Source organism: Monodelphis domestica, chromosome 4, assembly GCF_027887165.1.
Source record: "Monodelphis domestica isolate mMonDom1 chromosome 4, mMonDom1.pri, whole genome shotgun sequence".
NCBI lineage: Eukaryota > Metazoa > Chordata > Mammalia > Didelphimorphia > Didelphidae > Monodelphis > Monodelphis domestica.
Window position 1 is genome coordinate 435,566,057 of NC_077230.1, and position 27,472 is coordinate 435,593,528.

The following is a 27,472-nucleotide window of genomic DNA, read 5'->3' on the forward strand; positions in this document are numbered from 1 at the left end:
AGCGAACTTAAATATACTCACATAAATGTGAGGATGCAGGAAAAGGGGAAAGGATTCTAGGTAATACTGAAAGGAATTTTGGGTAATGTCATTTTAGGGCTTCAAGAATTTCAAACAATACACATCGTTAATGGTTTGCATCTTGGAAAAAGTGAATTAAGGTGTGAGGGCGTTTTCATGATACCCCAATTGGTCTATTGTTAAAAGCTTATCAGAGTTAAATTTCAAACAAATGTACTTGGAAATGTAGACAGAATTCACTCTCCTGTTTCAGGGGACTGTCCAAAACGAAACCTTTTGACCGAAACTCCTCAAGATCCCGTTGTTTCATTGAGAAACGAATGTCTGTGAAGCTCCTTAGAACTTCCTTTAATGCTTAGTTGTCAGAACTTACCAGCTCGTGAAGTTCTGAAATCTGGCCGTGTGGTGTGAGGGACTTCTTCGAAAGTATACTGTATATTGCGTGTTATAAATTCACCTGGACGATTGCTATCAGCTAGACCATGTCTCCATCACGCTCCAGTTGCTCTTTCTCTATCAAACATACACTTTAGCACACTCATCAAGGAAACTATCAAGAAACTATCTACAAATCGGATCCCAGGAAGAGATTTAAATGGAAAGTTCATCGATTCTTCATGTGGTAGAACTGGTACCATGCATGAAAGGGAAAACCTGGGAGAAGAGTCTAGCTTGGAGGTTCAAAAACCCACTATTGATCATCTTCCCGCACCGAAAGGGACTGTTTTAAAGGGAAGAGGTTCGTCATGGTTTGTTTTCTTATCCCTTTTCTGAGAGCCTCTTTGGAACTTCTTCAAATGGCTGAACTCAGTATTCCTTCTGCCTCTTCCATTCTTGGACTGAGTGAATGTGGAATGCCTCTTACGTCGTAGCCTGATATATTGTTTTCTTTGATTATTTGCCATTTCTTTTCATCTGACTCCTTTAAAAATTGGTTGGACTTCACTTTTTCACCTGACCATTTATTACATGCAAACTGCTGCAGCTACCTTGCGACAAAAGCTGTGATTCCTGTCTTCCTGATGGAGAACTTCTGCCACTTCCTTTTTTCCTGTCTGCTTCCTTAAAGGCGAGGTTTGGAGCCGACAGTGACCTCCGACAGACACGTTGATGTTTTGTTTAGATATTAGAAGTCAGAATAGGTGTGACCCCAAAAAACTGGTGACTGGATCTCTTGTCCCCTTGGCATGGGCATCGTACCCCCAAACTCAGGCAAACTGTAAGCAGGGAAATTCCTTTGCTCCCTTCTGACCTTGTGACTCCTAACCCTAAACATCTGATAAGTCCTATAAGACCCTGAGGGGATTATCATCCTTGGGCCTTCCTTTAGATTGGAGATGGACATGGAGATTCACTTCCAGGCAACACCTCGATACCGTTGGACTGTATCTCAGACATCCATCTGTCCCCTAGACTGTGAGGGGCTTCAGGCAGACTCCTGTCAGATGACCAAACCCCCACCGAATGCCTGAGTGTTTACCCCTCTAGAATCACGTCCTCACCATGACACAGCATCACGTCCCCACTGATGCAGAGTATAGAGTCAGAATTGATGGATTCTGGGAGCAGCCTTCCATCTTGCTGTTCCACCTGTACTATCCTCCTGGCTATTCTCAACATTACTTTCTAAATGAATAAATTTCTCTTTTTATTTTTAAGCCACGTTTCGGAGTCTTGCATTCTTGCAAAAGGTATCCTTCCCGAACCCCGGGGGTGCACCTCTAGCACCCCACAGCACCCCCATTTTATGAAGAGACTTTGCTGTTTGAGCCAGAACATTGAGAATTGTGGGGTAAAATACTTCTGAGACTTCCATTCAGGCATGATTGGCCTAAGACTCTTTACCAACAAATCAGAACACCAGCCCCACACAGACGGTCCCCACTATTCCCGGGAGAACGGCTTTCGGAAATGCCTGGGTAGAACTCCACCCTGACTCGGGGGTTTATCCAAGTCAACTTTGAGTCTGTCTGGCCCATCTATCATCACTCCTAAGGCCCTCTCTAACTTGTGCCTGAGATGAAGCAAGCTGTGCATTTTTATTTCCCTTCTTCCTTGGCACAAGAGCCCTTCTCAATCCTCTTTTGTTCTGAGGGCGACAGGAACAACAGAGTCCTTATTGTATGAAGTATTGGGGGTTGGGGGTGTCTTTTAGGTTTGTGCTTTGAAAATGGTGAAAACCATAGTTTAGTGATTTAGGAAGAAGTTTTGCCCTTCCCCCAGTTTCTGTAGCCTTTTGCCAAGCCCAGCCGGTTCAATTTGCATTTCAAGTGCCTGCCAGAAAAGCCCTGGTGGTGAGTCTCTGCACCCTCTTCCCCCAGAAAGGCATCCTCAGTTGTTCTGAGTTGGTGTGTATTCCCTGGCAGACACCCAAATCCCTGAAATTGTTCCTGTGAAAGATGCATCTCCAGATAGGCAGGGATGCCCTGTGAGCATTGGGTTCCCTTTCCCTGGAAGTTGGAATCCATCTCTTCTGCTTTGGGGCACTTTTGTCTGGAAAGTGTCACTCTGTCCTGCAAAGTTGTACCTGCATCCTATCAGGGCCCCTTATTGGTCGAGCCTTAAGGCAGGAGCCATCTTGCCATATCAAGAGCCCTCACTGATTTCCACTCCAGACACAAGGACTAGACAATGGGGGTTGCGACTTGCCCAGTGTCACACATGAAGGAAGTATGTGAGGTCAAATTTGAACCCAGGACCTTCTGTCTCTAGGCCTGGCTCTAAATCTACTAAGCCACCAAGTTGCCCTCTAACCTTTTTTTTTTTAAATCCCTCACTTTCCATCTTGGAATTAATATTGTATATTGGTTCCAAGGCAGAAGAGTGGTAAGGGCTAGGCAATGGGGGTCAAGTGACTTGCCCAGGGTCATACCACTGGGAAGTGTCTGAGGCCATATTTGAACCCAGAAACCTTAATTTTTAAAGGAAGATTCTTTCCGAGTAGAATTAGGAACGTATTGCTGCCAAAGGTCAGAGACTGGAGAAAGACTGCCTGTTTGGGATCCTGCGTGGGTCCTGGTGAAGCCCACAGCCCACAGGATCCTTGAAAATTAGATTATGTTTTAAGTAAGACAGTAAGAGTGGCTTTTATTATCAAGGGGAAAGGAGACATTATCTTTGCTTAGAGACCGTCTAGGCCCTGAAGTCAGTTTAAAGATTTGGGGGATGAGGGAAGTTAGATCAGGGGGCCCCAAACTACAGCCCTTGGGCCACATGCGGCCCCCTGAGGCCACTTATCCGGCCCCCACCGCACTTCCGGAAGGGGCATCTCTTTCATTGGTGGTCAGTGAGAGGAGCTCTGTATGTGGCGGTGCTGCAAAGCGCAAGTCACTCACATACAGTACTGTTTCTGGTGACATCATCCTTTGTGTGGCGCCTTACAATGAGGCATCATGCAAAGGATTCTGTGGCTGCACAGTGGAAGACATAAGCATGGTAGCAGCAATCTGAGAGAGGGGATTCTGTACTGTGTATACTGCTGCCCAGTTAGGGTTAGGCTTAGAGTTTTAGGGTTAGCGTTAGGTTTGGGTTAGAGTTAGGGTTAGGTTTTTATAGTCCAGCCCTCCAGCAGTCTGAGGGACAGTGAACTGGCCCCCTGTGTAAAAAGTCTGGGGACCCCTGATAGATGGTTCAGTGGAAAAAAGAGCAAGACCTGGAGATGGCTGTTCCTGGGTTCAAATCTGGCCTTAGACACTAGCTATGTGACCTGGGCAAGTTACTTAAGCCTAATTGCCTAGCCTAGACCACTACTATGTGTTAGAACCCATCCTGAGATTCTGAGACAGAAGAGTTGAAAAAATACTGATTTTTGGTCAAAATGACAGTCCTAAACTTAGCTCCTTTCTTAAAATATCATTCAATTCAGTTTTTTTTTCACCTTACACATTAAATAGACACACCACCCAGTATTTATTCATGTTCAAATGGGTTTGGAACTGGGGAAACGGTATTTCTTTTCTGCTTTTTTAGGGTTAAAATTTTAATCAAAAAATTATCTTGTAAATGAAGGGTTAACTGAATCCCCAAACTAAAATTGGTGATTTATTCATATTTCTTTATTATTGGTACTCTTTGTGCTAATGGGATTCTGTTCTTTGCAATATCTTCTATCTGGACTTTGTGTCTATCACTGCAGAGAAATAAGCCATGTTTGTTTTCTATTTGATTTTCTTTGAACTGTAACTGAAAAAGCTAGAAACTCTTCCTATGCTTTCCACAGGAGTAGAGGTCATTGTAAGCCTCTTAAAAGACTTCTTGTAATTCCTATTATCTAAATGGATAGAGTTTTGTTAGAGTATATTCCACTCTATCTATCTATCTATCTATCTATCTATCTATCTATCTATCTATCTATCTATCTATCATCTATCTATCCATCCATCCATCCACCTACCTATCCATCCATCCATTCATCCATCCATCCATCCATCCATCCATCCATCCGTCTGTCTGTCTGTCTGTCTGTCTGTCTATTTATACATATTAGCAATTGAACAGATAAAAGGAAGCAACATTTTTTCTTCCACCCTGTCTGGCACCACAGAAACAAGCAAAAGAGGAACAATCATACTCTTTGGGGAGGTAACGATAATCATTTCTTAGCAGGTGGTAGGATTAGCTGAGTGGAACCTGAACTACACAGTTAGAGAAAGAAGATATTTTGGGTAAATGATTAACATTTGTTTACTATCAATTACAGGCTAAAAATTCTAAAAACCAACTTACATTAAGTACATAAGGTCATTTAAGATATAGATTAAAAAAAAGATTTGTAGAATTCAAGAAGATAAAAGAAGGTTTAAGAGAAAAATAGTGAAGGAAATAAGACAGGGGTGGCATCAGGGCCACCTGAGGAATGGTAGAGAATCTTTTTTAAACCCTTACCTTCTGTCGTAGAATTGACTAAGTATTGGTTCCAAGACATGAGAGTGACAAGGCCTAGGCAACTGGGGGCAAGTGCCTTTCCCTTGGTTACACAGTGAGGAAGTGTCTTAGGCCACATTTGAACTCAGGACATCCTGTCTCTGGATTAGCTCTTTTTCCACTGAGCCACTTGCCTTCCCCAGGAAACGTATAGAAATTAAAGGAGAAAGTTATTTTAGCAGCACTAAAATTCAGAATTCATGTCCAGAATCAAAGGTTATTTACCCTTGTGAAGATTGGATTTAGTTATCTCCTGATTGTAACAATGAAGATACTTAGCTCTTCCTTTATTGTGAAGATAAAATTGTAATCTCCTGATTGTAACAATGAAGGTACTTAGCTCTTCCTTTATAGTGAAGCTAGGATTGTAAGCTACAATCTATTTTTAGATTTTAACTACAAAAGGTGAATTAACCACAAAAAGGTGTTAAGTAACTACAAAAGGTGAACCAAAAGAGATGTTAAGTAACTCAAAAAGATATAATCTAACCAGAGAAGGTGAGAACTAAAGAACTAAAGAGCAGTTCTGGAGAAAAGTGTCTGCTGTGATTGATAGATGTGAAAATTTAGGGAAGGTGACACAAGAGAAAAAGATCTTTAAAAGGAGGACATAAGGCCAGAAGAAGACAGAATCAGTCACCTGGGCTTAGAATGAAGGACAGAGGAGTGACTAGAAGACTGACATCCAGACTTCTTTTTAGACTGTCACCGCTGGTGAGTGAAAGGCTGACTTAGTGGACTTGCTTTTCTTTTCTGCTGGCTGGGACTTAGAAATTCTAACTGACTTAGTGACCCTGCCTTTCTGGAGGCATGAAGCCTCCAGGAAAGGCCCATCTTCTTGAGACTCTCTTCCCCTGGCTGGGGCTTAAAGATTCTAACTGGTATCAGAGGAAGCCAGAGTTCATTTGTTCTCTCTCTTTCTCTCCCCCCATTCCTTAATATCTTCCTTCTATTGTAAATATTTTAAATAAACTACCATAAATTCCATTTACTTTAATAATTCATTTTGGGATTTAGAATTTAAATCCCTGGTGACCACCTAATGAAACCACCAATGTAAAAAATAGACTCGAATACAGGACTACAATCCCCATGAGCCTTTGCTCCACTTCCCCAGAATGCCTTGTAATCTCACTTGGGCCGAGATCGAGAAGGTATTTAAGCTGATTCAAAGGCTTTTGAGGGTCTCTTGGGTCTTTGGACTTGCGTTTTGGGGCAGGCGTGGCTTTTTTTCATAATATAGGTGAGGTTGTGTCTAGGCCTCTCTATGGCTTGGACACGTGTCTCTTAGCCTGTATTTTCTTTAATCCTTAATCTTCAATAAACCTCTAAAAAAATATAATACTCCTTGCAGAGAGAAACTAATTTCTACCTGCCTCAGTCTCCCTGTCTCCCCTAAATTTCAATCTTTACACCTATAATAATATATTATCAGTCCAAACACAAATTAATTTTAACACCCTTTATTAGAGAAACAATAGCCATTAAATTTTTTTGTCCTTAGATTAGCTGAAATTTGTGAGCCTTCTGTAGTACTTGAAATGATTAGGCCTTATTAAAAAAATAGTGCTAAGTTCTTTAAATCATTACATGAATAGTCTCTAATATAATTTGATCTAGGTATGAAGCCATTAGGATAAGTCAGATTTTCCATTATTTGGAATTTTAAAAAATCCTTATCTTCTATTTTAGAAACAATACTAAGAATCAGTTCCAAAGCAGAAGAGTGTTAAGGGCTAGGCAATGGGGGTCAAGTGACTTGCCCAAGGTCACACAGCTAGGAAGTGTCTGAGACCAGATTTGAACCAAAGACTTCCCCTCTCCATACCTGGCTCTCTCTGAGCCACCTAGATGCCCCTGCTATTTGGAATTAAACAAAATGCTAAGGGATGAGCTAGATGGCTCAGTGGAAAGAGAGGAATAGGAAATAGGGATAAGGTCATAGGGAGTTGGGAATTTTGAAACAGTATAAATAAAATGAGATCTTTATTTTTGAAGTCTTAACATTTATTTGGAAGAAGAAATAGAGAAGCAATAGCACATTTGTTATTTGGAATTTAAAAAATTATAATGCTGGAAATACAATTATTTAGCCAGTCTATGTAATTGACTAGTCATGTGATTTCACCTCTGTCAAAAGATTAATATGAAAATATTAGCCCCTTAAAAGTTTTACTATTCTGCTGGGTATAGGACAAGCACCATATAAACGTTAATTCTTCTTCTTCTTCTTTTAAACCCTTACCTTCCATCTTGGAGTCAATACCGTGTATTGGCTCCAAGCCAGAAGAGTGGTAAGGGCTAGGCAATGGGGGTTAAGTGACTTGCCCAGGGTCACACAGCTGGGAAGTGTCTGAGGCCAGATTTGACCCTAGGACCTCCTGTCTCTAGCCTGACTCTCAATCCACTGAGCTACCCAGCTGCCCCCCTTCTTATACTGCTTTAATGAAATATAACTGCTTCATATTAGATTATTTTATATAGGGTTTTAGATGTGATTAAAAAATGCAAAGAATAACACGTGGATAATTCTGTATGAGGTAATGGGAAAATGTCATACAAGTTTTGTTTCATGTTTCAAACTCAAAAAGTTATTTGTGATAAGGTGAAATTTGGCAAACTGATAAAGGTATACAATAGAAAAGCAACTTCTCTAATAATCTGCATGTTGTTAAGATTATGAACTACATTTTTTAAAAAGCGAAAAAATGTAAACATGGAAAAATGATGTTATTTTATCAGCCCTGTTGATGTTTTAATATTCTGCAAAGCTTTGTTTTCTGAATTTGATTCTAATTTTAGTTATAAATCTAATTCCGAAGCATGAAGTTTCATTCTGAAGTTTTGTTATATTATATGAAAAAGATAAAACAATTTGTGAGGGTTACTGTATAAGAATATCATATGATGCTGTTATAATATAAACTATAATAAAGAATTATAATATATGCTATAATACATGTAACATGACAATATAATGCATAATATTGTATAATATTAATAATGATAAACAAGATCTTTAATTGACTATATTTAAAAGGAGAAAATTGAAGAAATCCACTTCAATCTCTTTGGGGGGTTTTAAGCCCTTTAGAGCAAGTGAAATTCTTTATCCCCTTCTCTATTAAAATGACTCCTTGACAAGAGGGACAGTAATTATCAGAGGGAAGAGAAAATAGGAATTTGTCCATCTTAGAGAACTGGTTTTTGTGACCAAAAAGACTATGAGGCCGTTTCTCCATGGATAACATGGTTTCCTGTGGGGGTATATCCAATTCCCATTAACAACAAAAATGTGTCTCCTTCACCAGCTCCCCCCAAAAAGAGTGTCTTGCCTCTTCTTTATAAAGGGAGTTGTGGACTATCTCTGGCCTGATAGCTTGACCTTAGGACATCCCCTCACAGTCCTCATTGGATGATATTTTGAGAGATGATGTAGACTGAGACCTCAAATCCTCTAGAGGGGTTGGATCTCTGCTTAGAGTCAGAAATCAGCCAACTGCATCATGAGCCTGAGAACTTAGCTATAATGGGCTGAGGGGGGGGGAAGGGGGGAGGGGGGGCGCACGGGGGGCAGGTCACCTATCCCTTCCTCATCTTCCTGATGCACTGTTATTTTGTTTGTAAATCTATAAGCACCAACAAAAAGAAAAGGGAAACTGAGTGCTAGTTAACTAGGAAATGGTCGAAGAAATTAAGTGAAGAAGAATAAACATTACGATTTCAGAGAGAAATTCCTTTTCATTGTAGTCTTTTATGCAGAGTAAGAAATTTGGGGTGTTTAATGAGGGCTCCTTTATAGGGAGATCTGGAGAGTGCTGCAACAAGAGGCCTTCTCTTGTGAATTAGATACATTAAGTCTTATCCCGAGCATATGTCCAATAGAGAGTCAAATATGGGTTCCAGGTGATGCCCTTCCTGAATCCATTACCTGTAGATCCCTTCATTTCAGTAAGAATATGGTTCTCTATTGATCATCCTGCTCTTCTCCTCTACCATTTGAGATTTAATTTTGTCCTTGATTAACTATATAAACAATTTCCAACATTTAAAAAATGTTCTGAGTTTCAAATTTTCTTGCCCTCCCATCCAAGAGATGGTAAGCAATTGGATATAGATTTTATATATGCAGTCATGTAAAATGTTTTTCTATATTAATCCTTTTGTGGAAGGAAACTCTTAAGGAAGTGAAAAAAAATTTCCTTGGACTAAATTCAGACTCAGTTATTTCTATTAATCAGTTATTTCTCTGGAAAAAGATGACATTTTTCATCATGAGTTCTTTGGGATTGTTTGGGACTATATTGCTGAGACTAGCTAAATTATTCACTATATAAACATTGTACAATATTGCTATGACTGTGCAATGTTCTCTGGGTTCTGCTTATTTCACTGCACATCAATTCATGTAAACTCATTCAGGTTTTTATGAGCTCCTCCTGCTCATCGTTAATTATACCACAATAGCATTCCATGACAATATATGCCACAATTTCCCCCAACTGATGGGTTTCCTCTCATTTTCCAATTCTTTGCCACCATAAAAAGAGCTGCTTTAAGTGTTTTTGTACAAAAAGGTCCTTTTCCTTTTTTTTTTTTAATATCTTTGGGATACAGACCCAATAACAGTATTGCTGAGTCAAAAAATACATACATTTTATAACCCGTTAGGCATAAGACCAAATTGCTCTCCAGAATGGTTAAGTTAGTCCACAACTTCAACAGTTCATATCTCAATTTTAACACATCCTCTCTAAGATTTGTCATTTTCCTTTTGTGTCATAATAGTCAATAGGATAGGTATGAGAAAGTACCTCAGAGTTTTTTTAAAATTGCATTTCTCAAATAAATAGTGATTTCTCTCCTCCTGAGAAAAACACATCCCCTTTGAGTACATTCATTAGGTTTCTCTGCACTATGAATCCTCTGATACAAAGTAAGAGATGATCTCTGGCTGAAAACCTCCCCCCATATGGAAAAAAGAAAATTTCTCATATTGAACAAACTCGGAACACCATTTCAATGCCTTTCTGCATTAAAGGGATAAGATTTCTATCCAAAAAGAATTCTCAGATTGGGAATAACAGATAATTGTTGCCTGAAGGTTTTACCACATAAATTATATTCCTAATGTTTCTCTCCAGTGTGGATTCTCTTCTGTTAAATAAGCTAAGAGTGGCAACTAAAAGCTCAGCCTCATTCAGGACCCTCATGAGGTTTCTCTCCAGTATGGATTCTCAGACATTTAGCAAGTGTGGAATTATTTATGAAATCCTTTCCACAATGATTACATTTATACATTTTCTATACAATGTGGATTCTCTGATGTATAGCAAAACTGCCCCTTCTCGTGAAAGCCTTTCCACATTTTTTACATTCATAATGTCTCTCTCCAGTGTGAATATTCTGATGCTTAGTAAGTGTGGAGCTCTTTGTGAAAGCCTTTCCACAATGCTTACATTGATAAGGTTTCTCTCCAGTGTGGATTCTCAGATGTGTAGTAAGACCATAGCTCTCTGTGAGAGCCTTTCCACACTGTTTACATTCATAACGTTTTTCTCCAGTGTGAATTCTCTTATGTTTGGCAAGATGGTAGCTTTGTGTGAAAGCCTTTCCACACTGTTTACATTCATAACGTTTCTCTCCAGTGTGGATTCTCTGATGTACAACAAGACTATTCCTCCTTGTGAAAGTCTTTCCACACTGTTTACATTCATAAGGTTTCTCTCCCGTGTGGATTCTCTGATGATCAGCAAGACCACCCCTCCGTGTAAAGGCCTTTCCACAACATTTACATTCATAAGGTTTCTCTCCTGTATGCATTCTCTGATGTTCAAAAAGACTGCCCCTCCGTGTGAAGGCCTTTCCACAACTTTTACATTCATAAGGTTTCTCTCCAGTGTGGATTCTCTGATGTTTGGCAAGATGGGAGCTAGCAGTGAAAGCCTTTCCACATTGATTACATTCATATGGTTTCTCTCCAGTGTGTATTCTCTGATGTGCAGCAAGACCACCCCTTCGAGTGAAGGTCTTTCCACAACATTTACATTCATAAGGTTTCTCTCCAGTATGAATTCTCTGATGTTCAGCAAAACCATCCCTTCGTGTAAAAGCCTTTCCACATTGTTGGCATTCATAAGGTTTCTCTCCAGTATGGATTCTCTGATGTGCAACAAGATGTCCCTTCTGTGTGAAAGCCTTTCCACATTGTTGACATTCATAAGGTTTCTCTTGAGTGTGGATTTTCTGATCTCTAGCAAGCTCAGAGTAGTTTCTCATATAAAGCATCTCTCCAGGATTACTTTTTTGATGTCTGATGATGTCTGAATTCCAGCTGAAGTCCATTCCCTTTAGATTATCTTGATACATATGCATTTCATGAAGCTTCCCAAGGGACTGAAGTTCTTCCTCTTCAGTAAAGCTTTTGCTATATTCACTGTCCTGATGACAGTCATTCCTGGAAGTCATTTTGTTATACTGAGTTAGGATTGAATATTGTCTGAATTTCTTTGTAGTTTCATCAAATCCATAATCACTCTTTGGATTCTTATCCACCTTGACATGAGAATTACTGATTTCTCTCAAAATCAAGTCATAAGAACTTTCATTCATGAATTTTTGGTGGGCAGATCCTTCCAAAAAAAGACTCAGCTTTGTAGATATCTTCTTTGCTTCAAAACTAGTCTCTGCATTTAAAGAAAACAAATAATAATATAAACACAGAAAGACATACACACAAAGATATAGAAATTCTTTCCCCTGATGGTAGAAATTAAACTTGATTTTTATTATATTTCCTCAGCCAACAAGAAGAGTTTTCAAACTTAAACAAGATAAATCAGTCTTTGGAAACATTGGAATCTCACAGCACACCTGTGACACAGGCAGGTCCAATATTCTCATCACACTTCACTGTTCAGGCCACAGGCTCAGAATGGAGTCATCTGGCCAAACTCCATGCAGACAGACTACAATTCAAACATGTGATGGAGCATGCTCTATCCATATTTCTAAACAGTCTTTACCCATTGAACTTTCCATCTTTCCTTTAAATGTTGTGTTAATTACACTTCCAATTTTGTTAATCTCAGGGTAAGCTTTCTGATATTCTGTTCCCATTAGTATGGATGTAAAATCACATGATCATTTTTGGTAAATTTCATATGATAAGCTGAAAAACAGCTTTATTTGTTTAACTGCCATGCAGTAATTTTCAATTTTATATTCAAGTTTTCTGTTCAAATTCAAAGGTATGCCATTTGATACAGATACATTTAATATTCATCTTATTTCACTATCACATATTATGTCTCCTATGGTTTACTGAATCCATCATTCTCTCAGGAAATGAACATTATGATTCAATATTGGTTCTCTTGAACTATGTCCCTTTAGTGGGTCATGAAATATTTGGAGATTCAAAATGATGTCTAAGGAGCCATAGCTAAAAGGCCTTTAATAATGCCTGATGCAAAAGAACTAGCCAGTTTGGCTACAATATATTTTTCACTTGAGACAACAAGCATATGAATGTTTGAGGCCCAATATATCTCTTTGTGCAATGATTCCAGATCATTTTAATTGGGCATAAAATGATTTTGATGTTCATGCAGTTATAACATCAAACTCTGACCCCTTCTAAATAAGTGCAACATATCAACTTTTCTTCAAATTGTTTTCATACCTCCTTAACAGTCTGACAAATAAGTGCCTATCTGTTCCCAAGGATGGCTACAGGTATGCACATATTTGCATTTACTTTACACCAAAGTAGCTGTCTCATTCCCAGGTCACTCTGTAATCTCCTCTATCACAGCTATAATTACTTATCAACATGTCAGAAATGTTTCTTCCCATGCAGATGGTTGACTCTTTGAAAAATATCATCTCTATACAAATGCATTATAAGCCATTCTGAAAATATCTTTGACCATCATACATATTATATACAAACAGGCCTCATGTTGCTTCTCATTGCAGAGTTAAGGCTATTTTTTTTTTATCTTGACATGCTTCTGTTGCTCTTCTGTAATCTAGCTGATTTTCAAAGAAACTGGTTGGCAACTGAGGACAGTCATTCCACTGAGTTTTTGTAAGAGTACAGGTAGTATATCAGTGGTAGGAAGAAAAAACTCATGTCTGAAGAATTCTTTGCTTACAAAAGCTGTTTTAGATATAAAAATTTATTTTTAAAAGCCATGTGTGCAATTGAACTTCAAATACCTTCACCATTTAACACACTACTTTGTCATTAGGCAATAGAAAAACCCATCTTATATAGAGTAACTAGACATTCATTTTAGGGCTAAAAAAGTTTCCTTCTCTCAACAAGAGAGCTTATAAAATTCTCCCACCATTTTCTACTTCATCTATGTGTGAGGGAACATTTTCAATGTGTTTGGTTCTAAGTCAAAATACTGCCATTTCTCACTTAACAAAAGTAGACTATTCTGCAAATCTCCCCCCTTGGTGCTCTGTGGATCTGAATATGGAGTTGTTAACAGTGTCTGAAGCACAGGAGCCCTGGTGGCTGATGTCCCAGGATCCTGCTGACCCTTCCCAGTGGATTTGCATAATGCAAATTTATGTAAAGTGAGAACTGACTACATCTGGTCGTACAGTGGATAGAGAACCAAGCCTAGATATATGGAAGAACTAATTCCATCTTGAGCTCTAGCACTATGACCTCTGTTCCCTAAATGGAAGAGGTTTTTTGGCTTAGTTTTATAAGTTTTATTTAGTCACAGTCTTTGTCTTAAGTTTTCTTTTAAAAAACAAACAAAATAATACCAAAATCAAAACTCCATTTAATACTTTAGTGCTCCAAAAACTGCCAAACATTTAACATTTTAAAACACTTATTTTGTAGCATCTTCTTCCATTCGTGGTGCAAGTTGGTCTACATTGAAGTTTGCAAAAAACAATGCATTATACCATTTCCCATTCCTATTGCAAGCTGATAGAAAATAGAGATAAGAACAGTATCTACTTCCCAGCACTGTGGGAGGATCTGTAAAGCACTTGGCCTGGTGTAAACCTTAAAATTTCTTAGACTTATGAATGTTGGAAATTTCACCATTGGAAAATTTCATACTTGGAAAAAATTTCCTACTGATAGTAAGAACTCTATTGGAATGTGAACCCCCTTGGCATGGGAGGATCCTTCTCCTCCCTACCTAAGACTACTTTAGGACAGAAACCTTTTGCTAAACAATGGAAAGGGCTTTGGCCTATGCTTAAGCATAGAACAGGAAGTTCTTTGAGTCATGATTGATTTTAGAATTGATACAATAGAGATACTTGGAATGACAGAACCAGGTCTTGAAACTACAATCTCCACCCTACTCAGAGTAAAAGGATTTAGGAAGGGCTGCAGCAAGGATCAAGATTTAATTATTTGAGAATATAACCTTCAACAGACATGTGCAAAGCCACAGACCTCTGGGCGGTCCTGGGTTAAGCTAAAGCCACCATTGGCACAGGGAAGACATGGACAGTGATTGGTAGATGTGAGAACTGAGGGGAGGGAACTTAGATGGTTTCCTTAAAGATAGCGGGGTCTGAGGAGAGAAGGGAGGAGGTTTTGCTCTGAGAGGTTGTGCTCTGAGAAGGCTTGCTCTGAAGGAGGCTGGAGGTGGAGGCCCCTGAGACTGTTTCTCCATTTTGGTCACGTGAGTGATAGGGACTGATCTCTTTTCTTTGCCTCAGCTATCTAAGGGCTTGGGCCTTTTGGCCCAGCCTAAACAGAGGGGGTATTTAAGCCCTATTCCCTTCTCTCCCCTCTCCCTCTCTCCCCTCTCTCTCTCTCCCCTCTCTCCTCTCTCTCTCTCTCTCTCTCTCTCTCTCTCTTACCTTTTTTCCTACTGTTGGTAATTAAAAACTCCATAAAAGGTTGACTGCTGACTTGAGTTTTCATTTAGGAATTACATAGCTGAATTCCTTGGTGACCTTAAATTAATATATATCAGTCTTTTAAAGTGATTTCCTTGTCACACTGGGAAAGGGCCCAGAATGGGTGATCCTTACAATCTTTGTGTCAAGACTCTTTATTATACACAAGTTGTCTGGTTCTGCTTTCTAATGCATTCTGCTAGCCTCCTCTCTTTTTACTGTAAAAATGGAGATTTGAACCCCAGACTTCAATCCCCAGAAGTCCTTGGTAGTTCCCAGAATTCCCTATAATCTCACCTGGTTCCCCACCTGGGTGAGAACACAATTTGTATTTAAACTGGTTGCAACACCTACTTCGGCCTCTCTCTTCCTCAACTTGAAACATTGTAACATGTAGAAATTAGGCTGTGAACGGGCTAATCAGCCCTAGGCATTATTAGCCTAGGCTTATTAATTTGCATCCTTGATTTCTAATAACCTTTAATAAACCTCTAAAATATAATACTTTTATTACAAGAGACTAAATTTAACTTTTACATTACCAAGACTCATCCCGTGCACATTTTGTTAGGAGAATTATTTATGTTTTCTCCAAATATATCTGCTTTTCATCTTCAATTCTGAGAAGGAAAAACCAGTCTCTTCTCCTGTTATTTCCCCAGTTTGCAGTGTCCTCTGGGGTGCAAAGATTTTTTCCACTAAGAGGCAGCTAGGTAGCACAATGGATGGAGCTTGATACCTGCAGTCAGGGAGACCTGAATTCTAATCCAGACTCAGACACTTTCAACCTGCATGACATTGGGCAAGTCACAGGACTTCTCTTTGCCTCAGCTGTCTTAAGTCTAAAAGGAGAATGATGAGAATAATAATACTTACCTCTCAGGATTAAAAAATATTTATAAATCACTTGGCCCTCAGCAGGAGGCATATAAATAAATATTAGCTATTTTTAAAATCATTATTCTTGTGATTTTGACTATTTGCTTACCGCCCCACTGTTCTCCTTCTAAAATCATTCATTATTCTTTTGTGTCCAAATCACTTATTTGCCTTTTGAACTTTACGTATTTCCAGACGAAGACATTTTCTTTTGCTTTAGAATGAGGTTCTTCTTCTCAAACAGCATCATGGTTGTATATTAGAGGCTGAGCATTTGGACAGCAGGGAAAATCTCTTCCCTTCCTAGCGATCATCCACTCATCATTTCTCACTTGCTCACATTCAGCCATATCCCAAATCATGGAAAGTTCTGCTGATTCTCCTTTCATAGCATCTCTCAGACATTGCCACTTTCTAGGATCAGGCCTGATGTATTCCAAGGGCCTGCTTCTTGATCTCCCTGCCTCGAGTCTCTCTCCAGGCCAAACCATCTTCCACCCGGTGTTACATTCCTCTTCCTACCATGCACTTCTGATCATGTCACTGCCTCCTCAAGAAACTCCTGTGGCTCCCTATCACCAGCACCAAATAGAAAACCCTCTGTCTGGCTGTTACAAGCCCTTCACTCTCTGCCCCTCTCCTTCCTTCCCAGTCATCCCTTACCTCACTCCTCTCACACATGCAATGATCAGTGGTTACAGGTCTCCTTTTGTCCCTTGACACCCCCAACCTCCCTGGGTTTTTCTCTGGCTGCCCCTCAGGCTGATGATGCTCATCTGGCTTCCCTGAAGTCCCCACTAAAACCCTTCATTCCATACTAAGTCTTCTCCAGTCCTCCTTAGCCCTGGGCCTTTCCTCTCTAGATGAGTTCCAATGAATCCTGGTCATGGTGGGTTTGCACATAGCTGTTTGCATATTGTCTTCTTCACTAGATGGAGAACTCCTTGAGAACAAACAGGGCTTGTCCCTTGCCTTTCTCTGTATTCCTGACGCTGCCCATAGGGTTTGGCACATAGTAGGAGTTTATTAATGCTTGCTGGCTAAGATAAACCTAGGAAAGGGTTCATATTCGATAGCCTCAGCCCTTTCTGGATGCTTTCATGCTCTACTGTCTCCTACAAAGACTTCTTAAAGGATCATAGTTTTATGTGGGAAGGAAACTGAAAGGTCATAGAGTCTGATCCCTCTCCCTTATTATAGATGAGGAAACTGAGGCTCAGAGTTTCAGTTACTTGCCCAGGATACCAATGCTGAAATGTGTCTCAAAACAAATTCCAAATGAGGTCTTCCTGCTCTCAAGTGTAACACTCAGAAGCTTCTTTAGCTAATAGGTCTCATAGACTTGCTTTCATTTCACTCATCTAGGCAGGGGCTCCTTAGGCCTTTTGGTTCTAGCAGCAAAGGTGCTTTTTCTTGTGGAAAATTGGAGATCAGCTCTTCTCTAGGAACTGGCAGCCCTGCACATATGGAAGAAGGAAGGAATGAGAACAGAGGGAAATGGGGAATTTCGTTCTCTTCAGGGCAAGGGGACTTGTAAGCGGGGACCATTGGATAGTTCCCAGTGAGTTTCAAAGATGCTTTCCATAGTTTTGGTCATTGGGAACTTTGGAGGGGGAAGAGATCATGAAGCCCAATTGGAATGAGAAAATTCCATCTTTATTTACCTCTGTCATAGAGGGTGGGCACATTCCACAGCTTCTACTACCTAGAAATTAGAGGCAGCTGGTAGCGCAGGGGCAAAAGGTCTGATCCCAAAGTAAGAAAGCCACTTTGAAACCAGCCTCAGACACATGGCGGCTGGGGGCCCGTGAGCAAATTACTTAACATCTGTTTGCCTCACTTTACTCCACTATGAAGACAAGAGTAGCAAATTCATACGCAGCTTGGGAGGATGAAATGATAATAATTACAAAGTCCTTGGCCAAATTCATAGAGCAGGACATATGAATGCTCATTCCCTTCCTTTCCTTTCCTATCATCTGGGTGGAAATTAGGGGAAGAATGAAGAATAAGGATAAACTGGCTAGACAAGGAGGAAATAGGGGCAGTGAGCTACCATTTTATATTTCTTAAACAGAAGTCCTAAAGTCTAGGCCCATCCCAGAGGAGAAGGGGCTGCTTTCACAGGTAGAGGGTTCCTTCAATTCCCATCTGCAAGGAAGAGTTGCATGAATAGTAACAGAAATTTTGAAGACAAAATTCATGTCCAGTTAGAGGCCAGACTAGATGACTTCTGAGATGAACTCCAATTTCAGGAGGAACAAAGCAAAGTCCCAGCTTCCCATTACATGATTCAAAAACCTTTATAAAAATCAGGGAGCAAGAAGATCCTGGGCAGATAGCAGTACTTTTCTTTTTAAAAAATAATTGATAAAGAGGGCAGCTGGGTAGCTCAGTGGATTGAGAGCCAGGCCCATAGACTCCTGGAGGTCCTTGGTTCAAATTTGGCCTCAGACTTCCCAGCTGTGTGACCCTGGGCAAGTCACTTGACCTCCATTGCCTAACCCTTACCACTCTTCTGCCTTGGAGCCAATACACAGTATTGATTCTAAGATGGAAGGAAAGGATTTAAAGGCTCAAAATCCTGCACATTTGCAATGGAATTAAGACATTCCTTTGATGGCAGATTCAGAAATAACAGAGGAAATGGCCCTTACCCACAGAAAGCAGATTCTGCACATTCTCCAGCATGACCTCCGTGTACAGCTCTTTCTGAGAATGGTCCAAGAGGCACCACTCCTCCCGGGTGAAGTTCACAGCCACATCCTTGAAGGTTACCGATTCCTAAACCAGCAAAAGTCACATGATTTAGAGCTGAGCCTTTAGAATTCTTCTAGTCAAACCCTTGTTCCCCACATGAGGAAACTGAAGCATGCAGGGATTTACTCCAAACTCCCAACCCTGAAAAGTGTCAGAATCCGCAATGTAAACTATAGTCACTCAGAGCCCAAAGGAATACTGAGAAAAGTGTTGATGGTTTTTTAAAACTGAAATGAGAATTATGTTAGAATGATAAAAGCTGGAGAATTGTCTTACTCTGAAACAAGGCGCCTTAGCCAAAACATCTTATATTTTTGTTTTGTGATTACTTTGGTCATGAATTCTATTCACTCATTTTAATAGTTACATAGAAAAATAACTATGATGGGGAAAGGAAAGGTTGTTCTTTTACTAAAAATTCTATTCTATAAACTGGGTTTGGGGAATGACCTAATTTATAAGAAAGACAGAGTATGATACTGAAATTCTCAAAATGGAGATTTTCTTCATTTTAAATTAATTCATTAATTCACAGGCCAAGACATCCTAATATGGTTCGTTGACTCTGTCTGGAATCCAAAAGGAGGGAAAAGAAGCTTCCTTTCTCTGACACTGAGGAAGTTCCTCCCTTGGACATCCAAAGAGATCTCTGATTCATAAATAGTCACTGAGGAGGTGGACTTAAGAGTTCTCAACTCCTTCTTTCTTATTTGATCACAGGAGGGGTGGCTCTTTGTCCATACAAGGAAGATGCAGTCCAATCGGTCCCCAGTCTTGTGGCTAACCCAGCATACTCTCAAAAAGGGTCAAGATTTACCATGGCTTGCCAGCAATGCCCTTAGTACTTTTATCTTTTTTTTTAATTTTATAATATTTTATTTGATCATTTCTATGCATTATTCATTAAAGACAAAGATCATTTTCTTTTCCTCCCCCCCACCCTCCATAGCCGACACGTGATTCCACTGGGTGTCACATGTGTTCTTGATTCGAACCCATTGCCATGTTGTTAATATTTGCATTAGAGTTTTGTTTAGAGTCTCTCCTCTGTCATGTCCCCTCAACCGCTGTAGTCAGGCAGTTGCTTTTCCTCGGTGTTTCTACTCCCACAGTTTATCCTCTGCTTATGAATAGTGTTTTTTCTCCTGGATCCCTGCAGATTGTTCAGGGACATTACACCACCCCTAATGGAGAAGTCCATTACGTTTGATTATACCACAGTGTATTAGTCTCTGTCCTTAGTACTTTTATCTTAATAAAAGAAAGGAGGTTCTAACCTGGGGATCGGAGAGCCTGGAAATCTAGTGTTTGGATCTTGTGGGAGGGGCTAAAGGGAAAATTATTCCACACACAAAAAAATCACAATTCAAAATTCAGTTTTAACAGTTTCCAACATTTTCCAAAAGATATGGAGAGTCACGTTCTCTCCCTCTCTTCCATGAAAGGAGAGGTCTATAGAATACATACTCTGCTGGGCTGGGCTCTGGTTTGTAACCAAAAGCACTCTTTTACCCTTAGAGCTATGACCAGGGTCCCCGTGTTCACCGTGGCCACAAGCTCTCTGGGGTGTTCTAATGCTTCCCCTCACCCCGATCGCTCTCTCAGACCGTGTCCTGGTTCTGTATGTGGGCAATGCAACAAGAATATTCCATCCAGAGCCAGCAAAGGGACCCCCGTCATCTTCTGAACAGTTGTTTGACCCTCCTCTTTACCATTTTTGCTCAGAGCTAGAGAAGCCTTTGCTGCTGCTTCAGTTGTGTCTAAGGCCTGTTGCCTGGGCAGAGCTACCCCGGTGCACTACTTTGGGCTCCACCTTGACTCACCATGCACTAGATCCCTTGTGCCAGACTTCTAAATTATTTTGGATGGAAAATAACTTCATCTTGCTTTTTTGGATTCGGCCGCTCCAGAATTCATTCTGAGGTGTTATAATTGTTTGGAAGGTAATTAATTGGTAGAGATCAGAGGAGTAGACATTCATGTCATCTTGGCCATCTTGGTTGCACACACCCTCCCCATATTAGTTTTTGATAACAGCTTATTTACGAAAAACAAAAGATCTAAGCATAGCTCTGGAAACTCTAGAACCCTGGAGATCAAGGTTCAAGAGGAGTTGAGGCAGACTGAGGAATAACTGACAAGGCAGTGGCCAGATGTGACAATGCCATGCTACTTGGTAGGAGTCTTCTGCTTTTCCAACCTGTTCCATGGAAAACACATAATCCACTGAGCGTCAGATGCTCTTCCCTTTCAGGCACAATGATGGGACCCACTTCCCCAGAGGTTCTATGATGTTTGAGCAATTCTCTTTCATCTACTTTAAATCTCTTCACTTGTTCATCATTTTGATTTCTCCTCCAATCAAATGATTTATCTTGTAGTTATAATCTTAAATCTCTAGCTTCCTTCATTTCTATGATCAAACTCCGGAACGATGAAGAATTTCATACTTTCCCCTTCGTTTTGTAGTTTCTCAGGAACTTACAAAAATTTTCTTTTCTTTTCATTGGTGTCTGGTAAGTTGTGATCCTGCATTACATTATATTTATTCATAGGATAAGCAATCAGTATAAGAAGGCCATGCCATTCCCTATGGCTCCAGGCTCTCTGCTTGGGCCAGGCACTGGTTCTCTCTAGGCTGAGCCTGGAATGAACCAGGACCCTAGGTGGGGAGATGTCTTCCTCTTCTCTTCCCAGGGAGGCTGCTGCCCTATAGGGATTTATAGAGGGTGAGGTCCCAAAGAAGTAGGAAAGCCCTTGGCCCTGCCCTCAGGGGAGAAACTCCAACCAAAAGAGGAGGAGGGCAGCAGGTAGCGTTATAGTAGAAGAAGATCAGAAACAGAGACTACTTGTCACACTCACTTATTCTTTCTCTGTTGTTTCATTCTTGTCCCCAGCCTTCCTGCAGAGACCCAGAAGGCACAAGGGGCTTGGGATCCCAGAGGGCTTGAGACTAGTCTGAGCATCCGTGACTCCTAAAGTAGAGCTTTTCCTCCAAGTGATAAAATGAGTGAGATACAAAGGTCTGGCATTTGTGACCCCAATGGCAAAGGTGGAAATGGCCCTCCAGGAACTTTGGGATATGATGGGATTCTAGACAAGTAGCAAGCACAGCCCAAGAGTTCAGACAAAAAGAGGATATCATGCAGATGGATTCATAAGCCCATCACACATATTTACTGACCCAGAGCAGCAGAAAGAGCACCCTGAAGCCCATGAAGAGGGAGGCCAGCAGGGAGATGAACAGCTCTTTGTAGGTTTCTTGGGTCTATCACCTCATAGACAGAGAATCAGGTACTGAAGAACATGCAGATGGCCAACAAGAATAAGATGATGGGGAAATACGGCTGAGATCACCAACTTTGTCTCTCTGTTCATGGGCCCCACTTTCGTCTTGCTGCCAGCTAGGATCTCTGCTCAGGCTACAGGACCAGAAGACCAATTGGAAGGTGAGGCTCGATGGAAAGGGCAGCCAGCAAAATCTTCAGTATCAAAAGTTCATCAGTCAATTATGCCTGAAATCTGCACGTGGAGGGCTGGCTTCCAGAGGGCAGAGATTTTAGCCCCAAAGGACCCAGAGATTTCAGCCTTGAAGGTAGAAGGGCAAAGTGTCTCAGCGCCAAGGGAAGAAGGCACAGAGAGCTCAGCTCCAAGGGAAAAAGAGCAAGGAAATCTCAGCTCCAAGGGGAAGAAGGCAGAGATCTCAGTTCCAAGGGAAGAGAGCAGAGAGATCTCAGCTCCAAGGAAAGAAGGCAGCTTCTATTCTGAACCAGTCTACTCTGGATGGGTCCTCCTGGTCTGAATAGCCCCACCTACCCTACCTCTGAAATCCCAAAATCAGAGCTTTCCTCCAATGATACCAAAGGCAAGGACCTCAGGACTCTACTTCTCCACCTCAAGCTCTGCCTGCCATCACCTGGATTGCCATTACCACTAAAATGATCCATTTTCAACCTTAGACTCCTCTCAGGCATTCAAACTGCCACAGAGCTTGAATTATATCTGGGCTACCGCCGATAGGGCTGGTCACGCTGAGAGCTCCACCCCTCTACCATCATCATCCTCCCCCCTTATTTCTTTCTGTAGTCTCAGGATCCAATAAGACCGACCTGCTTGCTTTTCCTCACATATGACCATTCTTGTCATAAACCTGCATTTTCCCAGGCACCTCCTATATAATTGAAAATCTGTTACCCTAAAAAAGAAACACATATCCCGAGAGCCCACTGACTTCCTGTCATTACATACTTCCTATAGACAGAGGATAAAGTGAGTGGGCATTAAGGCTCTGCTTCTCTTTGGCATAATGTAGCAATCAGCGGTGATGGTGGTAAGGTGAGGATTTTGAAATGGCTAATCAGCCATGGGCACGTGGTTTTTATTTTGTATCCTCTTTATTCCTTGATTTTTTTTTCTTTTGTTATATTTTATTTTATTTTTTTCTTTTTTTATATATATATATATATATATATATTTTTAATTTTATAGTATTTTATTTGATCATTTCCATGCATTATTCATTAAGACAAAGATCATTTTCTTTTCCTCCCTCCCACCCCCCCCCCCCCCCGTGGCCGACGCGTGATTCCACTGGTATCATATGTGTTCTTGACTTGAACCCATTGCCATGTTGTTAGTATTTGCATCAGAGTGTTCGCTCCGAGTCTTTCCTCTGTCATGTCCCCTCAGCCATTGTAGTCAGGCAGTTGCTTTTCCTTGGTGTTTCTACTCCCTCAGTTTATCCTCTGCTTATGGATAGTGTTTTTTCTCCTAGATCCCTGCAGATTGTTCAGGGACATTACACCGCCACTAATGGAGAAGTCCATTACTTTCGATTGTACCACAGTGTATCAGTCCCTGTGTACAATGTTCTCCTGGCTCTGCTCCTCTCGCTCTGCATCACTTCCTGGAGGTTGTTCCAGTTCACATGGAATTCCTCCACTTTATTGTTCCTTTGAGCACAATAGTACTCCATCACCAACATATACCACAATTTGCTCAGCCATTCCCCAATTGATGGGCATCCCCTTATTTTCCAATTTTTGGCCACCATATTCCTTGATTTCTAATGATCATTTAATAAACCTCCTTAAAATATAACATTTTTTATTATTTGAGATTACACTCCCCCCTTCTCCCTGAGTCCTAATTGCTGTCCCTCCTTGTCTCCGGTTCCAAATTTCACTGGTTTCCTTCAAATCTGGAATGAAATCCCACCTTCTGCAAGAAGCCTTTCTTGGTCTACCTTCTCTAGGTGATAGCCTACAATTTAACTTGTATATCTTTTGTATGGAGGAAACACGCATTTATGATTGCAGGGCCCAGGTAGGCCAGAAACAAGGGATTAGACAAGTTAGATGGCCACCGTGTACTCCAAACAACTAGCCCTCTAAGAGTAAGAAGTGGTCTTTGATGCCACCATCTTGCCATGCTGCTGCCTCACTTAGCTCTCCAGCTCCCAACTAGGGGCCTGCTCTCCTCTCTGGGGCAAGTCTCCTCAGCCAACCCAGGCCCTCTCTCCTGATGCTGCTCTCTGCCCATCTTGATATCAGTTCCTTTCCTCCTTGAACTCTGGGAAGCACAATCACATCTTTCACCCTCCCAGCACTTACCACTGAGGCTCTCCTATAGCCAATGGGGAATGGCTGTCAGAAGTGAATTTTGGAGAGAATATAACTGACTACTAAAGGGTATAGTGAATGTTGATAAGTGACCTAAGGAAGCGGACACAGTGTACTGTGGTCTAGAGTAAGGAGCTTTGCTAGAGATCTTCTTAACAGACCTTCTAACCCTAACCCAGAATTCTTATCCCTTTTCTTTTGCTGAAAATGTCCTTTTTCCTTTCTATACACCCTAACCTGATCTTAAGCAAAACATTTTGGTAAACCTGCCTTCCAGACCTGACTGATCTGTCCAAACTCTGCGTCATCATTTTACTATGTCATTCTCGGAACTGTGAGCCACACGGCCATCACCCACTGACAGACTGTCACACTCCTGAGTGGATGAATACATGACAGCGTTTGTACCTGTCTGTCTGGAACCTGGATTGGCTTATACCGGCAGGGGCTACCAACGACCCAGAAAATTCATGCAACAAGGTATTCGTGGGAGAACCTAGTGCTGCCCTTTGGATTCGTAGTGAGAGCATGCACTGATGAAGCCCTTAGAGGCTTTGTCAAGAAAGAGGTCTTGGTAACCTGGTTAACTGAGGGACCTAAAGCCAAATGAGAAGGTGCTGAAAAGGCCTCTGGAGCCAGTCAACAGAGGGAGGGAGCGAAGTCCAGCCTGTGGTCTCGGCTCTCTGAGGCTCTATTGTCTTTGCCAAGAAATCCCCAAATGGGGTCACAAACAGATATACACAACTGAAATGACTGAACAAAAACAACTCCACAAAAACAAATGCCAACCTATATAATATGTGATCTCTGAGCATCATTTCACAAGAGTGGGTCACACAAAGTGCCATGAACCTGTCTGGCTGTTCCCAGGAAGTGTCACCCTTAGAACCAAACTAGAAACAATATTATGTAGCTCTGTGGTAGCCCCTGACAACTGTCCCCAAAGAGAAGGCTGGTGGCCAGAGCAGACGTCACATAGGCAGCCCCTTTCTCAACCTCCTTTCCAGGCTTTTTCTATCTCCCTCCCTTCCCAGGAACACTGGCCTCCTGGTTGATTGTTGCGGGCTGCTACTGAGCAGGCAGCCCAAAGGGAGAAAATTGTTGGCTTCTCCGAGAACCAGCTCAGAGAAACCAAAGAGGACAGACACACACGGGAGAGACAGAGAAGCAAAGACAGACAGTAGAGAGCGCAGGAGTCCCAATGACTGAGTAATTTGGGCTCGAGGGGATAACCAGACCCTCAAGCAACAGGCTTCCATTTTATTGAGCATACAGGTCCAACCAATAGAGACGTGATTTTACGAAAGAAGCATCGCACCAAAGAATGCCAATCAGGACAAGTGGTACATCAGAATGAGCCCATGGAGTGAGGAGAGGGGAACCACGCAGGTGCAAATTCGGTCCTACACACAATCCAAAGGGTTTTTGCATACATGTGTCTATGAAGGTCTCTTGCCTAAAATAGTGCTGGGCCTCGCAGCTACTGCTTGTCCAAGGAGTCTGGTCAGACAGCGGGGGCCCACTAGACGAGTGCCAACTTATCTTGGAGCAAACCTTAGCTCCTAACAAAGGGCTCTAGTTCTCTTGAAACCTGGCCTTGCCAAAGGATTTCAGAGCAGAAGTTCAGGCCTGTCTTTTTTGCTGCTTTTCCTCAGTTGGCCCAGTGTCTTTATGGCTCTGTCAGCTGATCATTTTTTTTTAACCCATACCTTTTGTCTTAGAATGAATACTGGGGATTGGTTCCAAGGCAGAAGAGTGGTAACGGCTAGACAATTGGGGTTCAGTGACTTGCCCAGGGTCACACAGCTAGGAAGTGTATGAGGCCAGATTTGAACCTAGGACCTCCCGTCTCTAGGCCTGAGCTACTCAGTTGCCTCCCTGGTTGATCTTTGAGAAAGACTCTCCCTCTCCTCACTCCCTTTCTGATGACTGCCTCTCACACCAAAATGTCCTCCCTCCTCCCCTGGGCTTTCTGGCTTCCTGCCAGTCTCAGTTCAAATCTTACTTTCTGAGAACAAGCTTTTCTTGGTTCTTGAAACTACTAGAGGCCTCCCATCTATACTGCATGGGGCTTCTCTGGATACATATGTTCACATGGTTTCTCCCCATTAAAGTGTGACCTTCTTGAGGGGAAGGACTGGTTTTATTTCCTTCCTTTGCATCTCCTGGGGATTAGCACAGTGCTTGGCAAAGGGAGCCACTTGCTAAATGCTTATTGACTTGACCTAAAAAATGGTAAATGGGGAGGATTTATGAGGACAAATTCTTTTCTGATGACAACACTGCAAAGTAGACCTTAACATCGAACAGGATAAAAGCTGCTTAGTTTTGCTGGATTCAACACTGGGTGAGGTTGGTCAGGTCTGGGAATGGACTGCACTCACCTGGGATGAAGGTCTCTGGGTACCAGAGGCCATTCCCTCTGGCTCCAGCGTCTCTCCTTGGGCCACACTTTGGTCTTCTTCAGGGAAAAAGATTCCCAAGGTAGGGAGACTTTCTCTTTGAATGCCTATAGGGAATTATAGAGGGTGATGTCTTAGAGGAGCTACAAAGATCCACCCCCTGTCCTCAGATGAGAGACACTACAAAACAGAAGGAGAATAGGGAGTATCAAGTTTGAAAATGAAGTTGGTCTAAACAGGAAGACTTCCTACCCTCTCTGATTCCTTCCATCTGGGTAATTAGAAAAATTACAATCTCCAGCAAAACTACAATTCCCAGAACTCCACTCACTTCCTGTCGTTAAGTGCTGACACAGACAGGATATAAATCAGGTGGAGGTCCAACCCCCCCCCCCCCCGCCCCCCATCACAGCTTTGGTGGAGCAGAGATTTTTGAGTAGGTAGAAAAACTTGGTCACACGGTTCTGTTTTGGACACTAACTCTTACAATTTTGGCCTCATTCACCCCCCTCATTCTCCCACGGGGACCCAAGAGGCAGAAGGGGCTTGGATGCTGGAAAGGATGAAAACAGGTAAAGCCTTAATGACTCCTGACTCAGATCTCCCTTTGATATGATGGGTGAGATACAAAGACTGGGCAACTGTGATGCACTTGTAAAGGTGGGGATGGCACTCTAGGACCTTTGGGAAATAATGAGCCTAGATAAATAGCATGAACAGGGAAAAAGTCCAAAAGCCAGGTTGGAAGGGAGTCCTTTTCCTGGTATAACTGGCAGATACTGGTCAAGTAGTCAGATGGGGAACCTGAGGCTCAAAGAAAAAAGCAGCCAGCAGAAGCATGGTGCAGGGAGGAGTCCTCCCACAGACCTACCTGACACCTACACATGCAGAACTGGCTCCTGGAAACCAAGAGAGAATTCAGTCTTAAGGGAAGAAGCCATTACACCCAGAGCCAGGACCTCAGGATTCTGTCTA

At 41.6% G+C, this 27,472-nt stretch overlaps 1 protein-coding gene across 3 annotated transcripts in view; it reads right to left on the bottom strand.

Annotated features, from left to right (window-relative positions):
• Positions 1 to 6,391: 6,391 nt before the first annotated feature.
• The window catches only part of LOC103101657 (zinc finger protein 420-like), a 32,960-nt gene continuing 11,879 nt past the window's right edge, over positions 6,392 to 27,472 (bottom strand). For all 3 annotated transcript variants that reach the window (XM_056825741.1, XM_016422701.2, XM_056825740.1), the window contains exons 3-5: positions 26,480 to 26,604; positions 18,372 to 18,498; positions 6,392 to 11,630 (exon numbers count right to left, since the gene is read on the bottom strand). In XM_056825741.1, the coding sequence (XP_056681719.1) occupies positions 10,249 to 11,630; positions 18,372 to 18,498; positions 26,480 to 26,604 (1,634 nt within the window). In that variant the 3' untranslated portion in view covers positions 6,392 to 10,248. The remainder of the gene's footprint in view (positions 11,631 to 18,371; positions 18,499 to 26,479; positions 26,605 to 27,472) is intronic.